The following is a 22969-nucleotide window of genomic DNA, read 5'->3' on the forward strand; positions in this document are numbered from 1 at the left end:
ACCTGCACATCTTTGGACTGTGGGAGGAAACCGGAGCACCCGGAGGAAACCCACGCAGACACGGGGAGAACATGCAAACTCCACACAGTTAGTCGCCTGAGGTGGGAAATGGTTGGCCAAAGAATGTAACATCATCTGTCTTACAAACAGATAATTATTAAAGATTGCCAACAAACTATGGTCATGGCTTCTGTTGTTTAACCTTAAAAAAATTGTGCTGCTAATGTCTATTCACAAGGACAGATTTGTATGCCAAACTTTTACATGAGTTCAGTATTTCAGCACAAATGACTCATGGCTCGTCTAGACGTGCATTGTATTCTGCCACAGGTGTAGGCAAAAGGTGACACAACATTGAGCAAAGTGAGACTAATTCTTCAGTTCATATTGACAGAAGTGTTGCCACAATGGATGGTGCCACCAGAGAAAATAACCTGTTGATTCAGTCAGTGGTATGATTCCCAATTTAATAGATGACAAAAGCTATTGATGGAAACATATTGATTTCATCCTAGGCCAGCTGATACCCACTTCAGTTTCTTTGAATAGATGGCAAATAGCCACTGAGCTCAGTTATGTCAAACAAATACAGTATCTGTGCTAAAAGATAATTACAACCAACAGCCCTGTTCTAGGTTAAGTCATTATTTTCTCTATAGTGCTCTTCAAGAATTTGAAATCAGAATACCATTTTGACAAAGGCCTGATTCAATGGAAAATACAATCAATAATTGGTTTCCAATGCAAAGATAAATCAGTATATCATTATACAAAACCCAAAACATTTAATTCATTTACTCATACAGTCAAATCAATTGTTACTGGCCAAAAGTCTTCACAATTGAAAAGTGAAGACTGTGGGAAGTACTGTCCTGTTATGCTCCTGTAAAGTGTCTTTGGATGACCTCTTGACATAAAGGCACTTTACAAATGTAACTTGTTGCGTATAGTGATCCATTAAAAATTCCCACTTTACTTCCTATTTTACCTGTACAGGTAGTTCTTCTATAACGCGATGGTTGCAATCTTATGCAGCCCCGTGTTCCAGAAAAATTGCACTTTAGAAACAGTGCTTAAAGGTTTAAAAGTTTTAAAAGTTTACGCTTTAGAAACAGTATCCCGAATTTGTCAATTGCATTACAGTGTATTTGCATTAACGAAATGTGCATTATAGTGGAACGACCTGCAGACTGGCTATAAAACTCTGGTTGTTTGTGGCACAGTCTCAGGTGAACTTGAAATGTGAGCAGCATTATGACGAGATATACTGATGAGCCATGGTGCTGTGAAAACTTTGAAAAATGGTCATCACACAATTCTTGTGGCATTTCGAACAATGGTAGCACCCGCCTTTCTGCCTTCCAAATTATGTAATTACCTTTTGCTGCCAATGAGATCATATTTGATCCAGACATCACTGTGCACGGAACAGTGCAGCAATCCAATAGTAGGCTGAAGTTATTGATATCTCCAATCAACATGTTACTTGTGCAACTCATTACAGAGTATTAACATCTGGTATTGGATTGCACAAGGGAATTTTGTAAATGTGTAATCATACAATATAAAAGAAAGCCACCAATTTAACATTGAACAAAATGCCCCACTCAAAATTGTGGTAGCTTCCTCAACTGGGCAGAACATGTGTTGCCTTATTCCCTCAACAGTTCGAATTTCATTTAATTTCTGTTTAGATATAACTGGGAAATGATTATTTTAGTAAGCCACTAAACAGTCTCTGTCAGAACCTTCTTGCATGACTGATGAGATATATTAATTGAGAAAAATTACAAATACACAGTTATTATCTTTTGCAGACAGCTGTAATTGAAGTTGCTGAAACCATGGAGTCATACAGCACGAAACGAGTTGTGAGTTCATGGAATGCCCTGCCAGTAGCAGTGGTGGACTCTCCCTCATTATGGGCATTTAAGCGGGCATTGGATAGGCATATGGAGGATAGTGGGCTAGTGTAGGTTAGGTGGGCTTGGATCGGCGCAACATCAAGGGCCGAAGGCCTGTACTGCGCTGTATTCTTCTACGTTCTATGTTCTATGTTCTACTGGAATTACTTCTTGTGAATGCAGGAATCTAATGATTCAACTTCTTTTACAGATTTCCAGTCTCTCAACCATACATGCCTGGTAGTCATCCGATGCCCTATCAACAATATGCACCCCTGCCCAATAATACACAACAGTTACCAAATCAAATGGCAGCAATGCAGATCAGTGGTTCTACAAGTAATGCACCACCACCACCTGCCAGTCAGAGTTACGGTAAGTGATGTTAAACTGATCAGATTGCGTACAGTTGAATTTGTCTTCATAGACCAAATTCTTTCATGTTTAATTTATCTGAAAAACCTACATTCCAAAAACCATCATCACATAAGCTTGTATATGAGTTTGCCATCACCACTTGAAAGCCTTCTTTCATTAAATGAAGGCCACTTAATTGTCAGCTCAAAGCCTTATACCAGTACTTTCATTGAGATTTTACTCCCCATAATAGTGGGATTTCTTAAAATTTTGACCTTTTATGTAAGTTTTTTTTTCACCTGTTACGGTTTCTTTTACCACTCCCAAGTAGTTCCTTCTGATGTTCACCAAAAATCTAAACTTTGCCTTCAATTTTTTATCTTCGTTGAATCTAGAGAGAATTTGTGGCCAAAATGTTCTGTAGTTCAGTTAGATCACTAATGATCTTCATTCTAGATAATTCCATGAATCAGCCTTTTCTTTATACCCTTTAACAATAATCTATCAATCTCTCTTTCAAAATACATAATTTACTCCATCTACAAGGCTCAAGCCAGGAGTGTGATGGAATACTCCCCACTTGTCTGGATGGGTGCAGCTCCAACAACACTCAACAAACTTCACATCATCCAGGACAAAGCAGCCCACTATTTGGTATCATATTGAGAAGCATGCACTCTCTCCACCACTGAAGCTCTATAGTAGCAGTGTGTGCCTTCTGCAAGATGCACTGCAGAAATTCACCAAAGACCCTTAGACAACTCCTTCAAAACCCATGACCACTTAAATCTAGAAGGGCAAGAACAGTAGATACATGGGAACACCACCTGGAAGTTCCTCTCCAGGTCACTCACATCCTGACTTGGAAATATATCACCATTCTTTCACTGTCGCTTTCTCAAAATCCTGGAATTCCTTCCCTAATGACATTGTGTGTCAATCTACAGCATGTGGACTGCAGTGGTTCAAGAAGGCAACTCACCACCATCTTAAGGGCAACTGGGGACTGACAGTAAAAATACTGGCCAACTTGCGATGTCCACATCCCACAAGTTAATAAAAATATTATCTCGTTTCAATGGTGGTTTATGCCAGTGTTTCAAATTTGCAAGCTTCATGTGTTTAAATGGTTCTACATTTCTCTTTTGAAATATTGGATTCTTAATTTTTAGGCACTGCCCTCTCACATGAACTCCCCAACCAGTCGAAATAGTTTGGTTGCAATCCATCTGTTTCCCCTTAATATGTTGAAGTTAGGTGAGGTCCTCCCCAAACTTTCTAAATTCCAGATAAAGAACTCTAGCTTGTTGTATCTCCTTGTAATTCAATAATTGGTGTTTGACTAACCACTGGAGATTGTCTTCGAAAATTCTGTAGATACTGGAATGCTTCCTGCTGATTAGAAGATAACAAATGTCACCCCACAGTTCAAGAACAGAGCAAGGGAGAAAGCAGGGAAATACAGACTTAGATTAGATTAATTAGTGTGGGGACAGGCCTTTCAGCCCAACAAGTCCACACTGACCCTCCGAAGAGCAATCCACCCAGACCCATTCCCCAACGTTTACCCCCTCACCTAACACTATGGGCAATTTAGCATGGCCAATTCACCTAAACTGCGCATTTTTGGACTGTGGGAGGAAACCGGAGCACCCGGAGGAAAACCATGCAGACACGGGGAGAATGTGCAAATTCCACACAGACAGTTGCCTAAGGCAGGAATTGAACCTGGGTCTCTGGTGCCGTGAGGCAGCAGTGCTAACCACAGTGCCCCCGTGCCGCCCACTTGTACATCTTAGATCTGTTGAGGGAAATGTGGGCAAGAATACGACATGAACATAATTTGGAAAAATGTGAGGCTATACCTTTTTGTGTCAGAGTATCAAGTGTGCAGAGTGTTTCCTAAATGGTGAGAGGTTGGGAAGCATACATGTGCAAAGGGTCCTGGGTAACCTTGTTAATAAGTCACTGAAGGCTAACATGAAGGTGCAGCAAGCTATTAGGAAGGCCAATTAATGTTACTGTTTATTGCAAGAGAATGTGAGTACAGGAATGGTTTTGGTCTCTTTATCTCAGGGAAGACGTTGCCATAGAGGGAGCGTAATTAATGTTCACCAGATTTGTGATGAGAAGGATGGACTGCTCAACGTAGTGAGATTGGGCAAACTGAGTCTGTATTCTCTGGAGTTCGGAAAAAGAGAAGTGATCTCGTTGAAATATACCAAGTAGGGATAGACAGGGTAGATGCAGAAAAAATATCCCCCTGGTGGGGAAATCTAGATCCAGGGACACAATTTTAAAAGTAAGTGGGATACTACTTCTGATGAGATGAGAAATGCAGTTATCTTACACATTGAGGAACTTTGGCATTCTCTACCCTGGAGGGCTATGAAAGCCCAGTATGTATTTAAGGCAGAGCTTGCTAGATTTCTGCTTACTGATGATTTTATGGATAGGGTGCCTAAAAGGTACTGAAGTGTTCAATCAGCTGCAATTGGATTTAAATGGCGGAGCAAGCTCCACAGTGTGAATAATCCCCTCAAGCCTATTCCCCCATTCAATATGGTCATGACTATCTGTTTGAAATTCCAGATTTCCACCCATCTCAATAACCCAATTTCCCCCGGCAAATAACAATCTATCCACTGCTGCTTTGAAAAGTATTCAATGACCTGATCTAAGCACCTTGAGGCTGCATTCCAAAGTTGTATAGCCATCTTGTGAAAAAAAATCCTCATCTCTTGAAGTCACCCTAAAAGGGTGACCCTCAATTTTAAAACAGTACTCCCCTCATTATTGGTACATTGAGCTATTTCTGCGACAGTATCAGGCTTCAAATTCTGCTCAAAATACATCCATTCCTGTTTCTTGGTTAATGCGAGCAATGTGTATTCACCTAAAGATAGAAACTGTGAAATACAGAATGATGGAACAATTTCCAGTTGTCTTATTACCTGTCTCATTTGAGAACTGCTTCTGTGGGATTACCATTGACAGTAATATCTTTTCACAGGGCCACCGACATCTCATCATCAAACAACAACAAGTTTTCCGCTCACTGGTCCAGCTTCGTATACGCAATATCCTACTCCGCTACAAAATATTCCCTCGAGTGTACCTCAGAGTGGTAACCCTCCCCAACATCCCTTTCCTGGGCAACCAGTCCCAGTGTCAACCTTCACCTCGTCTCCCACATCTACAGGTTTGACTGGCTCAACTCTCCTTCCTCCATCTGGGGTGCCAAGACCCCCAGTAATGCATGGACCACCACTGTCTGGACAGCCTCAGGCAGGCCTTCCCCCATCCCAGCATCCGACAGGACATTACCCACCTCAACTGAACCACAGACCCGCAGGTCTTCAGTCTGGTATGCCAGGGGTAGTGACTGGCCCACCAGCTCAGGGCTTTCAAGCACATCCAAGTCAACCCAGTCAGGGACTTGCGCCTCAACAGAATGGTAAGTTTATATATGCTTAATATCAGGAGCAGTGATTGAAGCATTGGGGATTACCTGTCTAATATTTTGTGAAAAGTTATAAAGTTGGACTCTGCTTATTTGAGCCTGTAGAATTTGAATGAATCTTATCAATGGCTTTGCAAAAGAAAGAACAAATTTAAGTTAGATTTTCCATTTAACACTCAATTAGCTAAGCTATGCATTTAACAGGGAAAGGTAGGGGGTTAAATGGTTTTGTAACATTTGATTTCAGAAAAATGGGAGCAGAATGCTGTGAAAATAAGTCATGCTTCCTTAGAAATTCTGGTAGTTATCTTCAGCTGCATGTCAAAATAATTGGAAGCTGCCAGGAAAACATGATGATTTTCAACATGCTTTTCATCATGCTCGAAATGAGCAATCGGATTCCTCTATCCCAATGCAGCCTTTTGTTTTACCCACATGGCAATCTGTGTGACTTCATGAGAAATTATAATGATGACTGTGCAACCATTGTTGATGTCACTAGCCTCCTTTTGTGAGGGAAAATGGTGTCCTTACCTCGTCTAGAATACCTGCGACTCCAGACGCACAGCATTGTAATTGACTCTGAAACAGCCAAGCAAGCCATTGTCATCTCGGAAAGGAAAAAGAATGAGACCAGGTGGATCACCTGGCATCGACTAAGACACTGATGTCTCAGACACTACCATAACCATCCCAATGACCTGTCCCACTGGCAGAACAAGCTGAGCAGATGTGGTGATAAAGAAGGGTGTTGTCCTGGGAGTCCTCAGCATTGACTGCAGGCCCTGTCAAGTCCCTGAACTAGTTGAGTCCTCAAGTGCAAAGCTGGTAGACTGATTCTGAGGCGGGTGGTGTGGGAATCAGAGGGAAAAACATACTGACTCTCATTCTCAACAGTTAGCATGCCACAGATGTGTTCATGACATTGTTGGTAGGAATGACCTTCGCACGGTGCTCTGGCCCGAACCGTCGATTTTCCTGCTGTTTGGATGCTGCCTGACCTGTGCTTGTTAAGGCAAAATCTTGTCTTCAGTTTGAGAGCACCATCTGTTATATTGTCGGGCTGAATCACCTTAAAAAATGTAATAAATTTGTGAACATGTCAAACATCTCATGATTGGGCCTCTAAGAGACTGTGTGGCCATCAGCAGAATTGTACTCAAACACAACCTGCAACTTCGGCGCAGTATATCCCATGCTGTACCATTACCATCAAGCCAGACAGTCAGCCCTGCTTCAATGAAGAGTGCAGCAGGAAATGCCAGGACCAGTGTGAGGCATCCCTGAAAATGAGGTGTCAACCTGATAAAGCTACAAATAGATGGAAGTGGGTACTGCAGATGCTGGAGATTAGAGTCATGATTAGATTGGTGTATTAGTGTGGAATATTCCTGATGAAGGGCTTTTTCCCAAACATCAATTTTCCTACTCCTCGGATGCTGCCTGACCTGCTGTGCTTTTCCAGCACCACTCTAATTAAAGCTACAAATAGGGCGACTTGTGTGCGACTTGTAAGCACAAGGCTAGGTAATTGCATAACCAATAGTTCAGATCAGATCTAAGCTCTGCAGTTTTGCAACATTTAGTTATGAATAATGGTCGACAATTGAATAATGCACTGAAGTAGAAGGTTCCACAAGTATCTTCTCAATGATGGGGGCCTCCATAACAGTTCAAAAGATAAGGGTGAAGCATTCATAATAGTCATCAGCCAGAAGTAACAAGTCCTGTAGAGAACCCTAATGTCATAAATGACAGTTTTCAGCCAATTCAATTCACTCCACATGATATCAAGATATGGTTGACCTTAACATTATGGTCCAGAACTTGCTGCACTCCTAGTTAAGCTTTCCCAATACAGCTGCAACACTGTTATCTACCTAACAATGTATAAAATAGCCCACATATGTCCTGTACACACAATTACGGATCTGCTCTCGATCCTCAGTAAAGTGATGGAAGATGTCATCAACAGTGCTATCAAACATTATTTGCTCAGCAATGGCCTAGTGTTATTATTAATGCAGAGCCCAGATCATGTTTTGGGGACCTGGGTTTGCATCCCACAATGGCGGATGGTAGTAGTTGAATTCAGTAATAATCTGAAATAAGGGGCTAATGATGACCCTGAAACTATTGCCGATTGTGAGGAAAATCTCATCTGGTTCACTGACATCTTTTCGGGAAGGAAGTAACTCCAGACCAATAGCAGTGTATTTGATTGGGCAGTTAGGAATGGGCAATAAATGCTGGCCTAACCAGTGACACCCACATTCTGTGAATGAATGAAAATAAAATCTCACTGATGCTCAGTTTGGGTTCTGCCAGGACTACTCAGCTTCTGACCTCATTTATAGCCTTTGTGCAAATATGGACAAAATAACTAAATTCCAGACATGAGGTAAGAGTTTTTGCCCTTGACATCAAGGCTACATTTGACAGAGTGCTGCAATTCGGAGCCCTGCAATCATACCTCACGCTAAGGAAGATGGTTGTGGTTGCTGGAGATCAGATCTTCACAGTTCCAGAGCATTTCTGCACAAGTTCTTCAGGGTAGTGTTCTAGACCCAAACATCTTGAACTGCTTCATCACTGACCCTACTTCCTCCACAAGGTCAGAGTGAGGAAACTTGATGTTGACCGTGTAATGTTCCGTGCCATTTGCAATCATTCAGATACTGAAGCAGTTCATGTCCGAATACAGTAAGGCCTGGACAATATCCAAGTTTGGGAATCTAGTTGCCATCCTTGACCTTGAATGGCTATACCTGCTCCAGATGCCCCACTGTCAACACCCTAGTAGTTGCCATTGGTCAGACGCTGAACTGGACTAATCACAAGTACCCGTGGCAACAGGAGCAAGTCCGAGATTAGGAATTCTCTGACAAGTTATACCCTGCCTCATACCACAAATCTTGTCCACCATCAATAAGGCCCAAGTCAAGATTGTGATGGAATACTTGCCCTTGCCTGGATGAGTGCAACTCCAACAACACTCAGAGCTTAACACCATCCAGGAAAAAGCAGCCAGCTTGATTGACACCACATCCACTCCATCTACCACTGATGCTCAGTTGCGGCAGTGCACACGATCTACAAGATAGACTGTTCCTTTGATACTACTGTCTAGAAGGGCAAAGAGAGACGACACATTGGAATACCAGTACTCGCAACTTCCTTTCAAATACCCACCAACCTGACTTTAAAGTACATTGATGTTGCTGCGTCTATTGGCAGGGCACAAGCTACAGCGGTTTAGAAGGCAGTTCAGCACCTTCTACAGGGCAGTGGGGATGGGCAATTACTGCTGGTCCAGCCAGTGACACCCATGTCCCATTAATGTTTAAAGCAAAAATCATGCTCTGTATAGCATAGTGTATTAATGAATTGGCTTGAGAAACACCAAGGGTGGGAATGAATGTTTTTCTGAATGCTGAACTGTTCTGACCTGCAATGTGCTGCCTGAGTGGGTAGTGAAGATTTAGCAGTAATTTAACAGGAGAATTAGACAGATACTTAAGGGAAATATTTGCGGGGCTATGGGTAACAAGCAGGGGTGTGGGACTAATTGAATAACTCAGGACTAGTACAGACATGATGGACTGAATGGCCTCCATTCTGATATTTTTACTCCATTTTTCTGTTTGGTCGGGTTTCTTATAAACCTGTTTGGATATTGTGACACTCTGAGACAGGTGAACTTGTCCCTGTGCCTTCTGGCTCAGAGATAGGAACACTACCACTGCACTACATAATAACTTCACTCTCAGTACCCATAAGCTTTAGGAATATTTCTGCCTTGGGTCCTGCTTACCATCACAAATGAATATTCGATTGTATTCAATTTGCCCGTGAACCTGTGCAAATGTATTTTTGGGCGATCCACTTCATGGAAGCAGTGGTGTGTCTGATTAGACTTTGAACAATGGTAACTTGTACACTACAACTTGCTGATTCCTCATTAATCCTGCAGGTATTCCTTGGTGTTATGATACACACACGTTTTGTTTGCTACTTGGCTTTTCTTGATTTGTGATGTCCTTTCAGGTTCTTTTGGACAAGTGAGGTCGCCCCAACCGAACTTTGCTGCACCTTACACTGGAGCACCAAGTTACCCCAGTCAACCCCAACCACAGCAGAAAAGGCTGGACCCAGATAGCATTCCTAGCCCAGTAAGGACCATGATTTGTAGCTGTTGTCTTACTGGCTGTTGTATTCTCATGTTTATAAAATTGTTTCAGTGTTTTCAGAAGAAGACGGTGGCTTCATGGGAATGTCGTTGGACTCTTAATCCTAGGCTAATGCTTTGGGGGCATGGGTTCAAATTCCACAATACCAATTGATAGAGCTTACAATCAACTTAAATTGGAATCTAAAGCTACTCTTGTTAATGGTAGCTGTAAGACTAGCATCGATTAGCATATAAAATCATCTCGTTCACTAATGTCCTTTAGGGCAGGAAATCTGCCATCCTTATGTGGTCTGGCCTACATGATTCCAGACCCACAGAAATGTGGGTTGACTTTTAACTGCTTCAAGGGTGATTAGGGATGGGCAGCAACTGCTGGGTTTGTCAGCAATGCTCACATCCCATAAAGAAATAAAAAATACTCTTTTTCTGCTTATTACAAGAATTTGCTTGCATCTGTCCATTGTTTACAAACTTGGGAGACCTGAAGGTAATTTTTGTATTTTATTTGCATGTGTTTTCCTGAACATGTTTGCACTTCTGTTTGGAAATTTGATTTTGTGCAATGCAAAATATCATAACCGTGCAATTCATTGCAAATGACACAGCTTCAAAGTAACAGTTCCTGCACTGAAAAGTTGTTATGCTTGAGGGCAACGTCTGCAGTCACTTCTGCTTCAGCTTGGTGGCCTGAACACACTGCTTGTGGTGGGTTGGTATTGTAACTCTGGTAGACAGCAGACTAATTTTTTTTCCTGGTGCGTCAACATTTCTGGGCTCCCGAGTTCGTTCTTTTTGTCAACTCTAAGAATCCTAACCCTTCTCTGCCTCTCTTTCTGGTTGCCTGGGTTGCAGTCTCTTCAAGCCTGTTGCCCCACAGCTAGCCTGGTGCCATGCACCCTGTGATTAGTTGACCATCTTTGTTCAGTCCTGTTCTTCTGTTAACTCTAAATTCAGTGTTCATTCTGTCTTCTCACCCCTCTGTATCCTTGCTTCTCACTCCTCATGAGAATGGGAGCCAGAGGGAAGAGCAGGAAACTGCTTGTGAAATCAGTCAGGCTTAAGAGCAAGTCTGAGCCTGAAGCAGGTATTCAGTAGTTATCTCTAGTTGCAACTTCCTGTGCTACCAATGTTGGTTTATTTGTGTATATGACATGTAACCCATGGTGATGTAATGAGACATTTATTAGTCATTTAAGCAAAACTGTTAATGTGGGGAATCCATAGTTGATTAAGTTGATTCAAGATTACTTTAGGGTGAGAGGGGAAGCTAGTGATCAGTGCCTGATAGAGTTTTGTTAGGGTAGTGAAGATAAGAACTTGAATCATTTAAATTTTGGTGAGACTTAAGGGTTATACTGGATTGTTGAATTAAATGGTAATCAATGTGATGCTGTAAAGCTTTTAATTCAACAGTTTTATTCAAGACTCATGAAAACAATGATCACAAGCCTTTTTTTTGGGGTATCCTGTCCAGTTTATGAGAAAGGTATGGCTGTGTTCTTGATTTGCTTTGGCTCAAAGTAATATGCTGTCAGTCACCTGCAACACTCGGCTTACTGATCCATTTACAGGGATAGGAACAAAATGGTATCCAACAAGATTGTGGTGTTGTAATGAAGTCAGGAGTTGACATGAGCAGGGGAAACTCCATTGGAAGTTTTGGGGAGAAAGTAGTAAACGATCCATTGCAGATTTTCCTTTGGCCTGTCATGCAATCTTGACAAGCTTCTTGGTAGTAAATTCTGGTTAAAGTGCTTGAACTATTAAAACTTCTCAACCTGGGAAGGGGTTAGTGAAGTTCCTCTGCTGGAGTCACTTTTATGCATCTAATTAACAATTGTAGATGCTCCAACGTCTGTGGACAATTCTGAACGCTGGATGTATTTGGGTAATTACCTTGCAAGACATTGAAAAGGAAAATAAAAAGGGGCATGAAAGCTTGATATCAAATAAGTTTGAACTAAATGCTATTATCTATCAGTATTTCAGTTTAAAAATTTACTTCTGTCAGGTTTTTGAGTTAACACAATCAGACAGTTAGAGTTGAAATGCTAACGCTTTTATTTTATTTATGAAATTATCATTCGAGCCAGAATACTTTTGAATATTGAGCTTTTTAATATTAAAGCTGTGGGAATGTGAACAGGCCTGCATAATGCATAGAAATGATAGATAACCAGTCTAACTGAATAACACAGGTTGCATGTGCAATGATGTATGTGTAAACGTATGTCAAAGGACTTGCTAATGTGGCACCATTCATGTGGGAAGATAGAAGTAACAACTGTTACTGTTCTGTTTCTCTCCTGTTTTGCTGCTCATTTGTGCCTTTTTAAGCAACTTAATGAACTGCCACCTCAACAGAAAACAAGACATAGAATAGATCCAGATGCAATTCCTAGTCCAGTAAGTCTGCTTGTATGTTCGTGTGCTGTTACCACCTTCATTCCTGCCTTTGCTTTTCATTCTAAAAGGCATGTTGCTCTATATGTGACAAATGTGCTGTAAGGTCACAAAATCTTGTCAGTTTAATTGCACTTTGTCTCCAGCTTATTTTGTAATACGACAATGCTGTGTCAGTAAAATAACTACACAAAGGTGAATTCTTACAGTATAAATCTTTCTGACAGTATCAATAATTTTTGGATTGGTTAATGTTTGAGCAAATTAACCTGGTGATCTACTTTGGTACCTTACAGACAGTGGTAGATAAAACAGGATTGCTGAAAATCCAATCTAAACTTGTTTCTTCAGCTTAGTGAGTATTTGTGGTCTTAGTTGGTGTCACACATTTAAACTAACTTTTATTTGGTAAGCTGTCACTGTTGTTTGCAGTTGCATAAATATCCTTTTCAAGTAATGCAGCCCATTTTAGCCCTTCCACATAGTCTTTCTGCCTCCCAAGTCACATGCAAGAGCTAGCAACTCTATTGTAATACTTGCTACCATTGTTTAGTAGTTGCATCAGACTTAGAAAACTGGTTGAATAATATTAAAGTGGATTTTATGAAATAACTTACGGCAATATTCTGTTGCTGCATCTTAACAGCATGTGCCTGCTCAGAAAGCTGTATGAGTCATTTGTGCTTCAATACTGAATTTCAGAATGTAAATTTGGCTCGGTTTAATGAACACGATAAATGGATTTACTTGTTACAAATGTTTTTAGTAGTGCTCATTGAGAGCCTCTTAGCTCTTGGAGAGCATTGCAGTTACTCAATAATCTTTGGAGTTGTTTTTGACAGAAAAACAATATAAGGTACTAATCAGCTGTGCTCAATTCAAGTCAAATGTTTGCATTTTTCCCTCTACTACAAATTTCTACTTTCCATTCCACTTACTGGAAACTTTTCTCTCCTGCTTACTTGACGCTGACCCATGCACCTAGCAGCAACCAGTGAACAGTCTTCAGAGTTTGAAGTCTGTGTTAATTTCTTCCTCTTCCCTAGGCATTATGAAACCAGCTGTGGTCCCACCTGCTCTGGCTGAGGTCAGCTAACTTAGTACATATGAGAAATCACACCTGGATTTATTCTGGCCTCTTGTGCAGGATTGCAGCAGGATTGTTTGTTTACTGAATTGCTTGGGAAACTCTGTTTGTTCAGTCATATGTGATCATAATGTCCACTTAGGTCCTTTTCCAACCAGCTACTTAGATATCTCCACAACTGAAAGACTTGTTTTTGTGTTTTATTGAATGACAGTTTGAAATGTATTGTATACTTTGACAGATCCAAGTGATTGAAGATGATAAGTCAAACAGAGGAACTGAACCATTCTCAACCGGTGTGAGAGGTCAAGTTCCACCACTTGTGACTACTGACTTTGTGGTAAAAGACCAAGGTAACATCCTTAAGACTCTTTAAAATCTTCAGTATTTTGCTTTGTGAAAACCGCCAAAGTAAATGTTTTGTCACTGGAGTTGGCTACCTTGATATTTGCTCTGATTGGCAAGACTTTGTCCTGAGAAGAGAACCAGAGCAAGCTGTCTTTTTTTTTGACTTGGAGAAGACAGTGCGTACACCTGCTCTTTCTGTCTGCAAGGTTCAGCTGTTTTAATACGTGGCTTCTAGTCCATGCAAGTGTGTCACACTGTAGCCCGATTGATGACTTTTTTTCAGCTAAGTGACTGTGTACATGCATATGCAGGGATGCCCTCTCTGCAAGCAAAGAGGATATTTCAAGCCTCAAGTTGTGTTTGATCTGCCTGAAAGCTGATACTTTTCCATTGCTTTCTCCGTGGTAATGCCTTGGCCAGAGTCAGGTGCCACCCAGTCAATAACCTCTTCTGCATGACAATTTCCTCTGTTTGAAATTTGGCATTCTTGTGTTTATCCTGACAAGTAAAAAAGGAAAAGATAAGTGGCAAAATGGCAATATTGCTAGACTAGTAATTCTGAATGTTCTGAGTGCCTGCGTTTGAATCCCACCTTGGCTGATGGTGAAATTTGAATTCAATAAAAGTCAAAATAAAAAGATAACCCAATGGTGATCATGTACTCATGATTTATGTCATTAAAAACAAATCTATCTGGCTCATAAATGTGCCTTAGGAAGGATTTCTGCTGTCCCAAACTTGTTCTGGCTTCTCTGGCTCCATGTTTATCGCAATGTGATTGACTCTTCTGGGCAGTTAGGAATGGGCAAATAAATGTTGGCTCAGCCAGCAGTACCAACAGCCCATGAAAGAAGAAAAAAAAAATTCAGCAATAATTAAGTTCTGCATTACGAAGCAGGAGCAGTAGTATATTTTTTTAAAAATGACTTGTTTGTGCTTGTTTTGCAGGGAATTCAAGTCCTCGATTTATTCGATGTGCGGCTTATAATCTTCCTTGCACTTCAGATATGGCAAAGCAGTGCCAAGTTCCCCTTACTGCAGTTATTAAACCACTTGCTACATTACCAGCTGATGAGGTAATTACTGCATTGCATTCTTCCACATGTTTCAGTTTTTCTTTTCGGAAGGGTGTATTCTTACAATTGTCTTGATTTACTTTCCACTTCTCAGCATATGTGTGTCGGACAAAAGCATGGGGTCTTGTAAGCAAAAATCCTTCAACTTTGAATATCTCAGTTGGATTACTTTAGGGGTCATTGGCTTGGTTATGTTTGATCTGTTTGATCATTACAGCTCTCCTATTGGTGATACGTGTGTGAATTGTTATACACAGTTCTGGGTCAGCCTAGAGAGTAACAGCTACCACTATGGAGACATCAAGACTTCACGTATTTGGTAGTAGTAGCTCTTCTCCCTGTCCAAACTCAGGAATGTAAAGAGAGGAGAGGGATCATGCTCTGGAAATTATCCGTCTAATTCATATCAGGGAATATATTGATAACCATCCTGTGGGTGAGAAAATCCTTCCAGAGACAGTGTGGCTTTAACACTTTCCAAATAAACCTCCAACATTGCCTAACCCAAGACAAAGGTCAATATCAATACCAGAAATTCTTCATTGCATCATTGACCCGATGAAAGCATTTCACTTCGAAAATTGCAAATCTGTATTGATAGTATTCCAAAGATTTGGAAGCCCAAGAGATTTCATCATGTCCCCACAATTAACAACTTCCCTGAGTGGGAGATCTGAAACAGATGCCTTCAAAATCTATCCTAAGGTTAAGCAAGACTGTGTGATAGCTCTTATACTTTGCCCAGGTGGCCTAACAATAATGTCACTGGGATAATAAACCAGAATAGGTTTGAGTCAGATTGTGGCAGATGATAAAATTTGAGTTAACGAAAATCTGGAATTAAAAGGTAGCCTGATGGTAACCATGGAACCACAGCTGATAGTTGTTGAAAACCCACCTGCTACACTGGTGTCCTCTTGGGAAGGAAATCTAACACTCTTCGTGGTCTGGCCTTAGTGTGACTTCAGACACTCATCAGTGTGTTTTACTCTTAACTGCCTTCTCGGCAATTAGAGATAGGTAATAAATGCCAGCCTAACCAGCAATGCCCTCATCTCATTAATGTTTATGAAAATCTGTCTGACAGCGGTTATTTACCTCATCAAAAATCAGCGCTCCAGTATCAGAATTAAATATCACCTTAATGAAACATCTTTGATTAACCGTAGCGTAGTTTTGGTACAGTAGCAATCAAAGTTGAGCACAATCATTATCCACTGTTTATACCTCATTGCATTAATTCATATTCTGTACTGGATTTGCAAACTAATCTCGAACTCTTCAATTCTGCATGCAAGAAACTTGGCCTGTCTTTGAATGTTGCCAATCAAAACTCTAAAGCAGTCCCAGTCTCTGAAAAGGCTACCATTGACAAAGAGGTGCAATATTGGATTGACTGCACCAGCTCTGCCTTCTACAATCTATCACAGTTTGTGGTTGAAACCAAAACCTCCACAAACGAACAAAAGCTCCAATGAAACAGAGCAGTTGTCACCGCACACCTGTATGAAAGTAAAACCTGGACACTGTATCAGCAACACACAAGAATGCTAGAGAAATGCCATCAGCAATGCCTCCTCAAAATCTCTAGATTCAGAGTTTAGAGCTGTTTCATTGTGATTTGGACAAGTTGAGTGAGTGAAAAAAATGCATGGTAGGTGAAGTATAATGTGGATAAATGTGAGATTATCCATTTTGGGCAAGACAACATTCAGATTATTATCTGAATGGCAATAGATCGGGAAAGAGGAGTTGCAACAAGACTTGGGTATCCTATATCAGTCACTGAGAGCAAACAAGCAAGTGTAACAAGCTGTGAAGAAGGCTGCTGTTATGTTGGCCTTCATAGCAAGAGGAGTTGAATACAGGAGCTGCAATACCTTGCTGCAATTATGCTGGGCCTTGGTGAGACTACATTTGGAGTATTGACTGTATTTTTGGCTTCCTTATCTGAGGAAGGATTTTCTGGCTATAAATACACAGGAAATTATTTTTCTCCTTGCTTTGTTTCTTCTCGTGTCTCCTTTGTTCGATCTTTATATTTCTTTCTACCAGTTTCTCCCCTGACGACTGCTTCTCCATTTTTATCCTTCACAAATTCTCCTCACACTTTCCTTCCCTTTCATCTTGTATCTGACCCACTCTTCATCCTCCATTAAAGCAGGCAACGTTGGATTTTGTTTGAGATGATATGGTATCCTCCAATTATGTTACATTCTGAGCAGCTCATTCCACCTCTAAATCAGAATTTTCCATCATTCTGCAATGTGCCGATGAAATTTGATCTGATTGCATGTGGGTAGGTCTGTGTGGTTGCCAGCATGTAGAATTACATTCTGTATGGTTGCAAGGCATTTGAAGCTGCGAAAACTATTGTAAATTTAACTTCCTTTTCAACAGGTTAGTATGTGGTGGAAAATTAATCTATAAATTGAATCTCTGAAACATATTTTTGTGAAATTAAAAATTGTGCATTAGGCACATTGCTTTACTCTAAAGTCCTAACTGGCCACTTTTGCTGTCAATTTCGCACGAGTGATGAATCCTTTGCTGTCAATGTCACTTGGGATTTGCAGCTTTTCATATTATCAAAGTTTTCTTTAGTTGAAGTTCTCTGTGACAACAATAGTTCCATTTTGTTTGGTGCAGCTGTTGAGATAAATCCATAAACTGTAAGTGACACCAGGCTCTGGAGGTTGTATCAGCACATTTTCATTTGGACGTTTTGAATTCCTGGGTCATGCTCTTGTTAGGTGTGGTTAACACAGTCCACGTGGATTGCATTTTTCTTTTTGTGGAATTAGGAAGAAATTTTGGATTGGAATGCCTGAAAAGTTACAATGTCCGTGCTTCCAGGATAGTACATGTGAAAGTGTTTGAGGTCAATCGTTAACTGCTATTGTAAAAACTCTGGCAGTCTGTCCATGAATATGCAATTATTTTGAGGCACCAATTTAGAAGAAACTAGCTTAATACCGCCATGACTTTGTAAGTATCCACTTCCTTGCCCTTATTTGAAAGGAGTTGGCCACTGAAGAATTAAAAGTCTATTCTTGTGAAACCATGACCACTAGGTAGCATTCACAGGCTTTAAGCTGGTCAAAGGTAGATTTAGGATCAACCTTTGTCTGAGTATGTTCTAGTGAAGTATATTGGGATATTTTACTTCTTTAAAGACATTCAATAAATGCCTGTTATTTCATAGAGATTAGTGACGTCTCTGTTAAAAGCATTGTGGAATCAATACTGATAATTGATTTTCAGTCATTACATTTTTGACCCTGCTTGCAGTAGTATACAACAGTAACTGGTGACTATTTCCCAATGAAATGATGTAAAAATGTGCACAAACTGTCTGTTGTACTATCATTGTATGCTGTCACATGTCATAACTGTGTATACTATAACAGTTTAGGTTTCTAGCTGCTCACCTTTTCTCCAAATCACAGAAGTTATTTTGTCTGATTATACCCTAGTTTATTCCATATGCATGTCACAGTGCTTTACAAGTGAAGAAAGCAGAGAGAATATCCTAAATGTTCGACATTGACAAACAAACAACGTAACAAAGAACTAAAAACAAGTTTGGAGCATGATTGGTAACTTGAAACACAAAATGGCGCAGTCAACTCAAGGGTTGTGTTACTCCCAGGTGTATGTTGATCACTCTCTTGTGTCAGTTAGAAGGGAATGAAGGATTCTGGCACCTCTGAACAAGAAATTCTGTGTAATGGCAAATGCTGTTTTGCTTTGAAAAGGCAGAGTTTTATTAATTGTTCTTTGCCATCTGCCAGAGCGAATGGGAAAATCACTGTGTGATGGAATCCTTAGTTAAAAAGTTCATACCTTACTGACCACAGCCTGCAAATCTGATAATGACCCATTTAATCTTACTCTCTGCTTTCTGCCTGTTAACCAATCTGCAGTTCATTTTACTAAATTTTCCCCATCCATGGGTGTAACTTTGTTTGTTGATCACCTGTGTGGGACTGGATCAAAAGCCTCCTAAAACCTGAAATAGGCATGTGACATGGTGATGATCTCATAGTCATGATGTATACAGCACGGAAACAGGCCCTTCAGCCCAAATCATCCATGCCTTCAGCCCAAATCATCATTCAGGTTTCCTAAACTGAACTAGTCCCATTCGCCTGCCTTTGGCCCACATCTCGAAACCTTTCCAATCCATGTATCTGCTACACTTCCTCTGGTACTTCATTCCACATGTACACCGTTCTCCTTGTGAAAATGTTGCCCCTTGGGTCCCTTTTAAATCTTTCCCCTCTCACCTTAAGCCCTAGAGCCTTAACCAGAGTGAATCTTAATCTAAACAATACAATTTTCAGTGGGATTCTGGCCTAAGAAATACAAGTTCTCAGTGGCCATAGCACAATCCAGGTCTTAACACTGTGCAGCTGACCTGTTTCAATCTATGATCATCTTTTCAATGAAAACTCTCCTTTTATACAATCAACCACAGACGCCCCCCCCCCCCCCCATTATCTTGTTTGATAACTTAGTGAATCAACATTTTTCTGAGAAAAGCTTTTCAAGATACGTTTTCAAAAAGCACTGGTCCTCCTTTAGAAACTGAATTACTCTGGGGATAACAACAATTTTCACAAAATAGCATTTAAAAAAAATCTAGACTTAATCAGCATACACAGTAGACAAACAGAATACTGAGATGAGCTGAACAAGATAACCATGTGAATGTGTAATTAAGGACATAATTAGCGTCAGCATTTTAAGTTCAAAGATACATTTTTAGGGATTATACTTGCTTTACATGGGGTCAAACAGGCAATGCAGGCAGTATTGCCAAAATGATGGTGATATATTTAAGACAAGTCCACTGGGCACAGGCTGCGTGTAGTGACTAAAACATAGAAATAGGTCATCCTGTGGCGACACTGGTGCTTCACATATTTACTTGGATATAAGTCGTGATTTGCCCCAACTTCTGGAAGGATTTTTTGAAGCTTCTAAAGGTTGACTTACAAGCCTTGAGTTCGTATGATTGCATGGTTAAACTGGTAACGATTAAAATTAAATACTCTCAAACCACTACCTCTCAACTTCAGACATTTGGATTTCTGCTGTGCGTAAATCTGCAGGGCCTCCCCTCAATATTTATGGAATGCCTCCATCATCTTGCTTATCTACCAATCCCTAGGGGACCTTGTCATTGGACTAATAATCCAGAACTCCAGATTCTGGAGCCATGGGTTTGAATCCCACCATAGCGATGAAGAAATTTGGTTTAAAAAAAATCTGGCATAAAATGTTAGACAACGGCACTATTAATTGTCATTAAATCCCATCTGGTTCATTCATTTGTTTTATGGAACACAGTAAAGGTACCGTTCCACCTGGTCTGATCTACATTCAACTCCACATCCACAAAGTTGTCTCTTAAGTGCCATATGGGCAATAGAAGATGAGCAAAAGTTGCTGGACTAGCTTCTATTGCAAGAGGATTTCAGTACAGAAGTGCTAACGTTTTGCTCCATTGTATCTTAAGTTGCAATGACCAGTCCCATCAAAAGCGATTGGGCAAACTGGGCATTATACGGTAGAAGTATGAGAGGTGACCTCACCAAAACGTTTAAAGGAATAGACCGTTTGATATAGGTTAGATGTTGGCCGTTGTTGGATAGCATAGAACCAGGGAGTACAATTTTAAAAATAAGGGAAATATAATTTAAATCCAAGCTGAGCTTTTTTCCTCATAGGGTTGTGAATGACTGTTTTACAAAACAAAGTTAACCCATTTTCATTGAATAATACTGGATCCAAAAAAGCTTGTACCCAAGTTTGTTCCTCAACATATTGCTGCAGAATGTCGTATATGTTCCAGGAATTCTTAGCATCAGATTTCGCTCAGTTTACCCAATCTCTATAGATTGAAGTTACCCAAAATTGCTGTGTTTTCATTACTACATGCAACTCTAATTCCATATTTTATACCATGTCCTCCTGCATTATACTTACAATTTGGCAAGTTAGAAATCACTCCTACCATTATGTACCACCCCATTCTGTTTCTTAATCCTCCAAACATCCTGTTCTTTTGATCCAAGATCTTCCCCCACGAATGTATTAGTCCCATCCTTGATTATCAACACTACACCATCTACTGTTCCATTCTTCCTGTCCCTCCTAAGTATGAAATATTGTTTAATCTTCAGTTCCCAGTCTTGGTCACCCTGCAGTCATGTCTCCATAATGGTAAATAAATCATATTTTACTCCTAGCACCGTAAATTGACCTAGTTTGTTGTCTATGCTTTTTGTCTTGAGTGCTTTTAATTCTACCTTTTTAACACTATTCTCCAGTTTCGGTCTGGTTGATTCTAGGATTTGTTTCTGTAGTTTTCCACCTTTCACCTATACCTCTTCTACATCCCATAATCAGCTTTCTTTTAATTCTCTGAATTCTCTCTTCAGTTTTCATTCTCCTGACAAGCTAGTATAAACTCTGCCATCAGTACTCATGAATCTCATCCTGAGGATATTTGCCCCAGTCCAGCTAAGAGTGACCTGAATTGAATTAGTTGTTGGGCTTGTAATTGCTTTGTGACCCATGAAAATCGAAAAATTAATTTCTAACGGAAACTCTGATTCATTTCAAAGAAATAAATGTCTGAAATGTTCTGCTCTATCCAATGTAGTACAGTAAGTTTTGTTATTTACCTTGCATAATCCAGTAATTGAGTTGGCCTGGGCAGAAAAATATGTAGTACTGGAGTATTTTTCTACTCAATGAAACAATTAAATCTTCCTTTTAATGTGATGAGCTTGGCCTATGTGATTGCATTTATTTCTTGACAAAGATAGGGTTGTTTTGGCACTCGGTGTACTTAGGATAAGTTCCTTGAGTGTTTTAGCACCAACTAAACCATAGGCCCCGTGTTGTATTAATGAGTACTGAACCAGAATTTGACAGAACAGGAGCATCTTGTGAACTGAGAGATTGGTGGTGGGTGTGGCACCATGAATCACAGACCAAGGTTTTAAATTTAAGTAATGTCAAGTGGTAGGATGTAAGTGAACTTTGCTGAACTATGAACCAACGAGTGAACAATGGGAAGTATTTCTAGAATAGTTGGTACAAAACATATACTTAAAAGGCTGCTTCACTGATGTAATTAAGCAGCTGTAATCAACAAATGAGTTAAAATTCAGCAACAAAAACAAAAATTGCTGGAAAAGCTTATTGGTCTGGCAACATCTGTGAATAGAAACTGAGGAAGTTCTGAGGAAGGGTCACTGGAACCAAAATGTTAACTCTGATTTCTTTACCTAGATGCTGTCAGATCTGCTAAGCTTTTCCAGCAACTTTTGTGTTAGTTTCTGATTTATAACATCCACAGTTCTTTTGTTTTTTAGTTAAAATTCAGTATTTAGCAGAACGAAAAGGCAAATTCAATAAAAAGTGAAAATCTGTTGTCTGGTATCAGCATGGCTATACTAAGAAAGTAATGAGGTGCAGAAGAGGAATCTGAATAAAACAACCACAGTAAATATCCCAGCTAACAGCAAGTCAAATTCTACGCACATTCAGAACAAGTGTGTTGAATGGAATACGGGCAAATGTAAAACCAGATGCATGCATAGTTACCAGGGGCAGACGGCAGTGGCAGACTCGCTAATTGAGTTGAGGTGAACATGCTGGGAATATTTGGAAGGGTGGGCAGTATCCAAAGACAAACCCAGCTAATATTTCGGCATAGTGACCTTTCATCACTTCAGTGACTTGAGTAAATTTTGGCTGCCATTGAGTACTCTGTTGTCAGAGGTGCACAGTTGAAAGAGACTTAAATGAGACCCTGCCTGCCCATAATGGTATCCGTAAGGAAGAAATATTTATCTGGTGGTCAGGTCAATATTAATGATGGAGAAAGTGAGGTCTGCAGATGCTGGAGATCAGAGATGGAAATGTGTTGCTGGAAAAGCGCAGCAGGTCAGGCAGCATCTAGGGAACAGGAGAATCGATGTTTCGGGCATTACCCTTCTTCAGGAATGAGGAAAGTTGGTCCAGCAGGCTAAGATAAAAGATAGGGAGGAGCGACTTGGGGGAGGGGCGTCGGAAATGTGATAGGTGGAAAGAGGACAAGGTGAGGGTGATAGGTCAGAC

General features: G+C 40.3%; 1 protein-coding gene across 2 annotated transcripts in view; it reads left to right on the forward strand.

Moving 5' to 3' along the window:
• LOC122541948 (protein transport protein Sec24C-like) overlaps positions 1–22969 on the forward strand; it is a 71886-nt gene that overhangs the window by 25428 nt on the left and 23489 nt on the right. Inside the window, exons 5-10 of one of the 2 annotated variants that reach the window (XM_043679234.1) lie at positions 2116–2279; positions 5275–5718; positions 9772–9896; positions 12254–12322; positions 13648–13759; positions 14703–14830. In XM_043679234.1, the coding sequence (XP_043535169.1) occupies positions 2116–2279; positions 5275–5718; positions 9772–9896; positions 12254–12322; positions 13648–13759; positions 14703–14830 (1042 nt within the window). The remainder of the gene's footprint in view (positions 1–2115; positions 2280–5274; positions 5719–9771; positions 9897–12253; positions 12323–13647; positions 13760–14702; positions 14831–22969) is intronic. The other variant, XM_043679235.1, reaches the window with a different exon arrangement.

The sequence above is a fragment of the Chiloscyllium plagiosum genome, chromosome 38 (genome assembly GCF_004010195.1).
Source record: "Chiloscyllium plagiosum isolate BGI_BamShark_2017 chromosome 38, ASM401019v2, whole genome shotgun sequence".
Taxonomy (NCBI): domain Eukaryota; kingdom Metazoa; phylum Chordata; class Chondrichthyes; order Orectolobiformes; family Hemiscylliidae; genus Chiloscyllium; species Chiloscyllium plagiosum.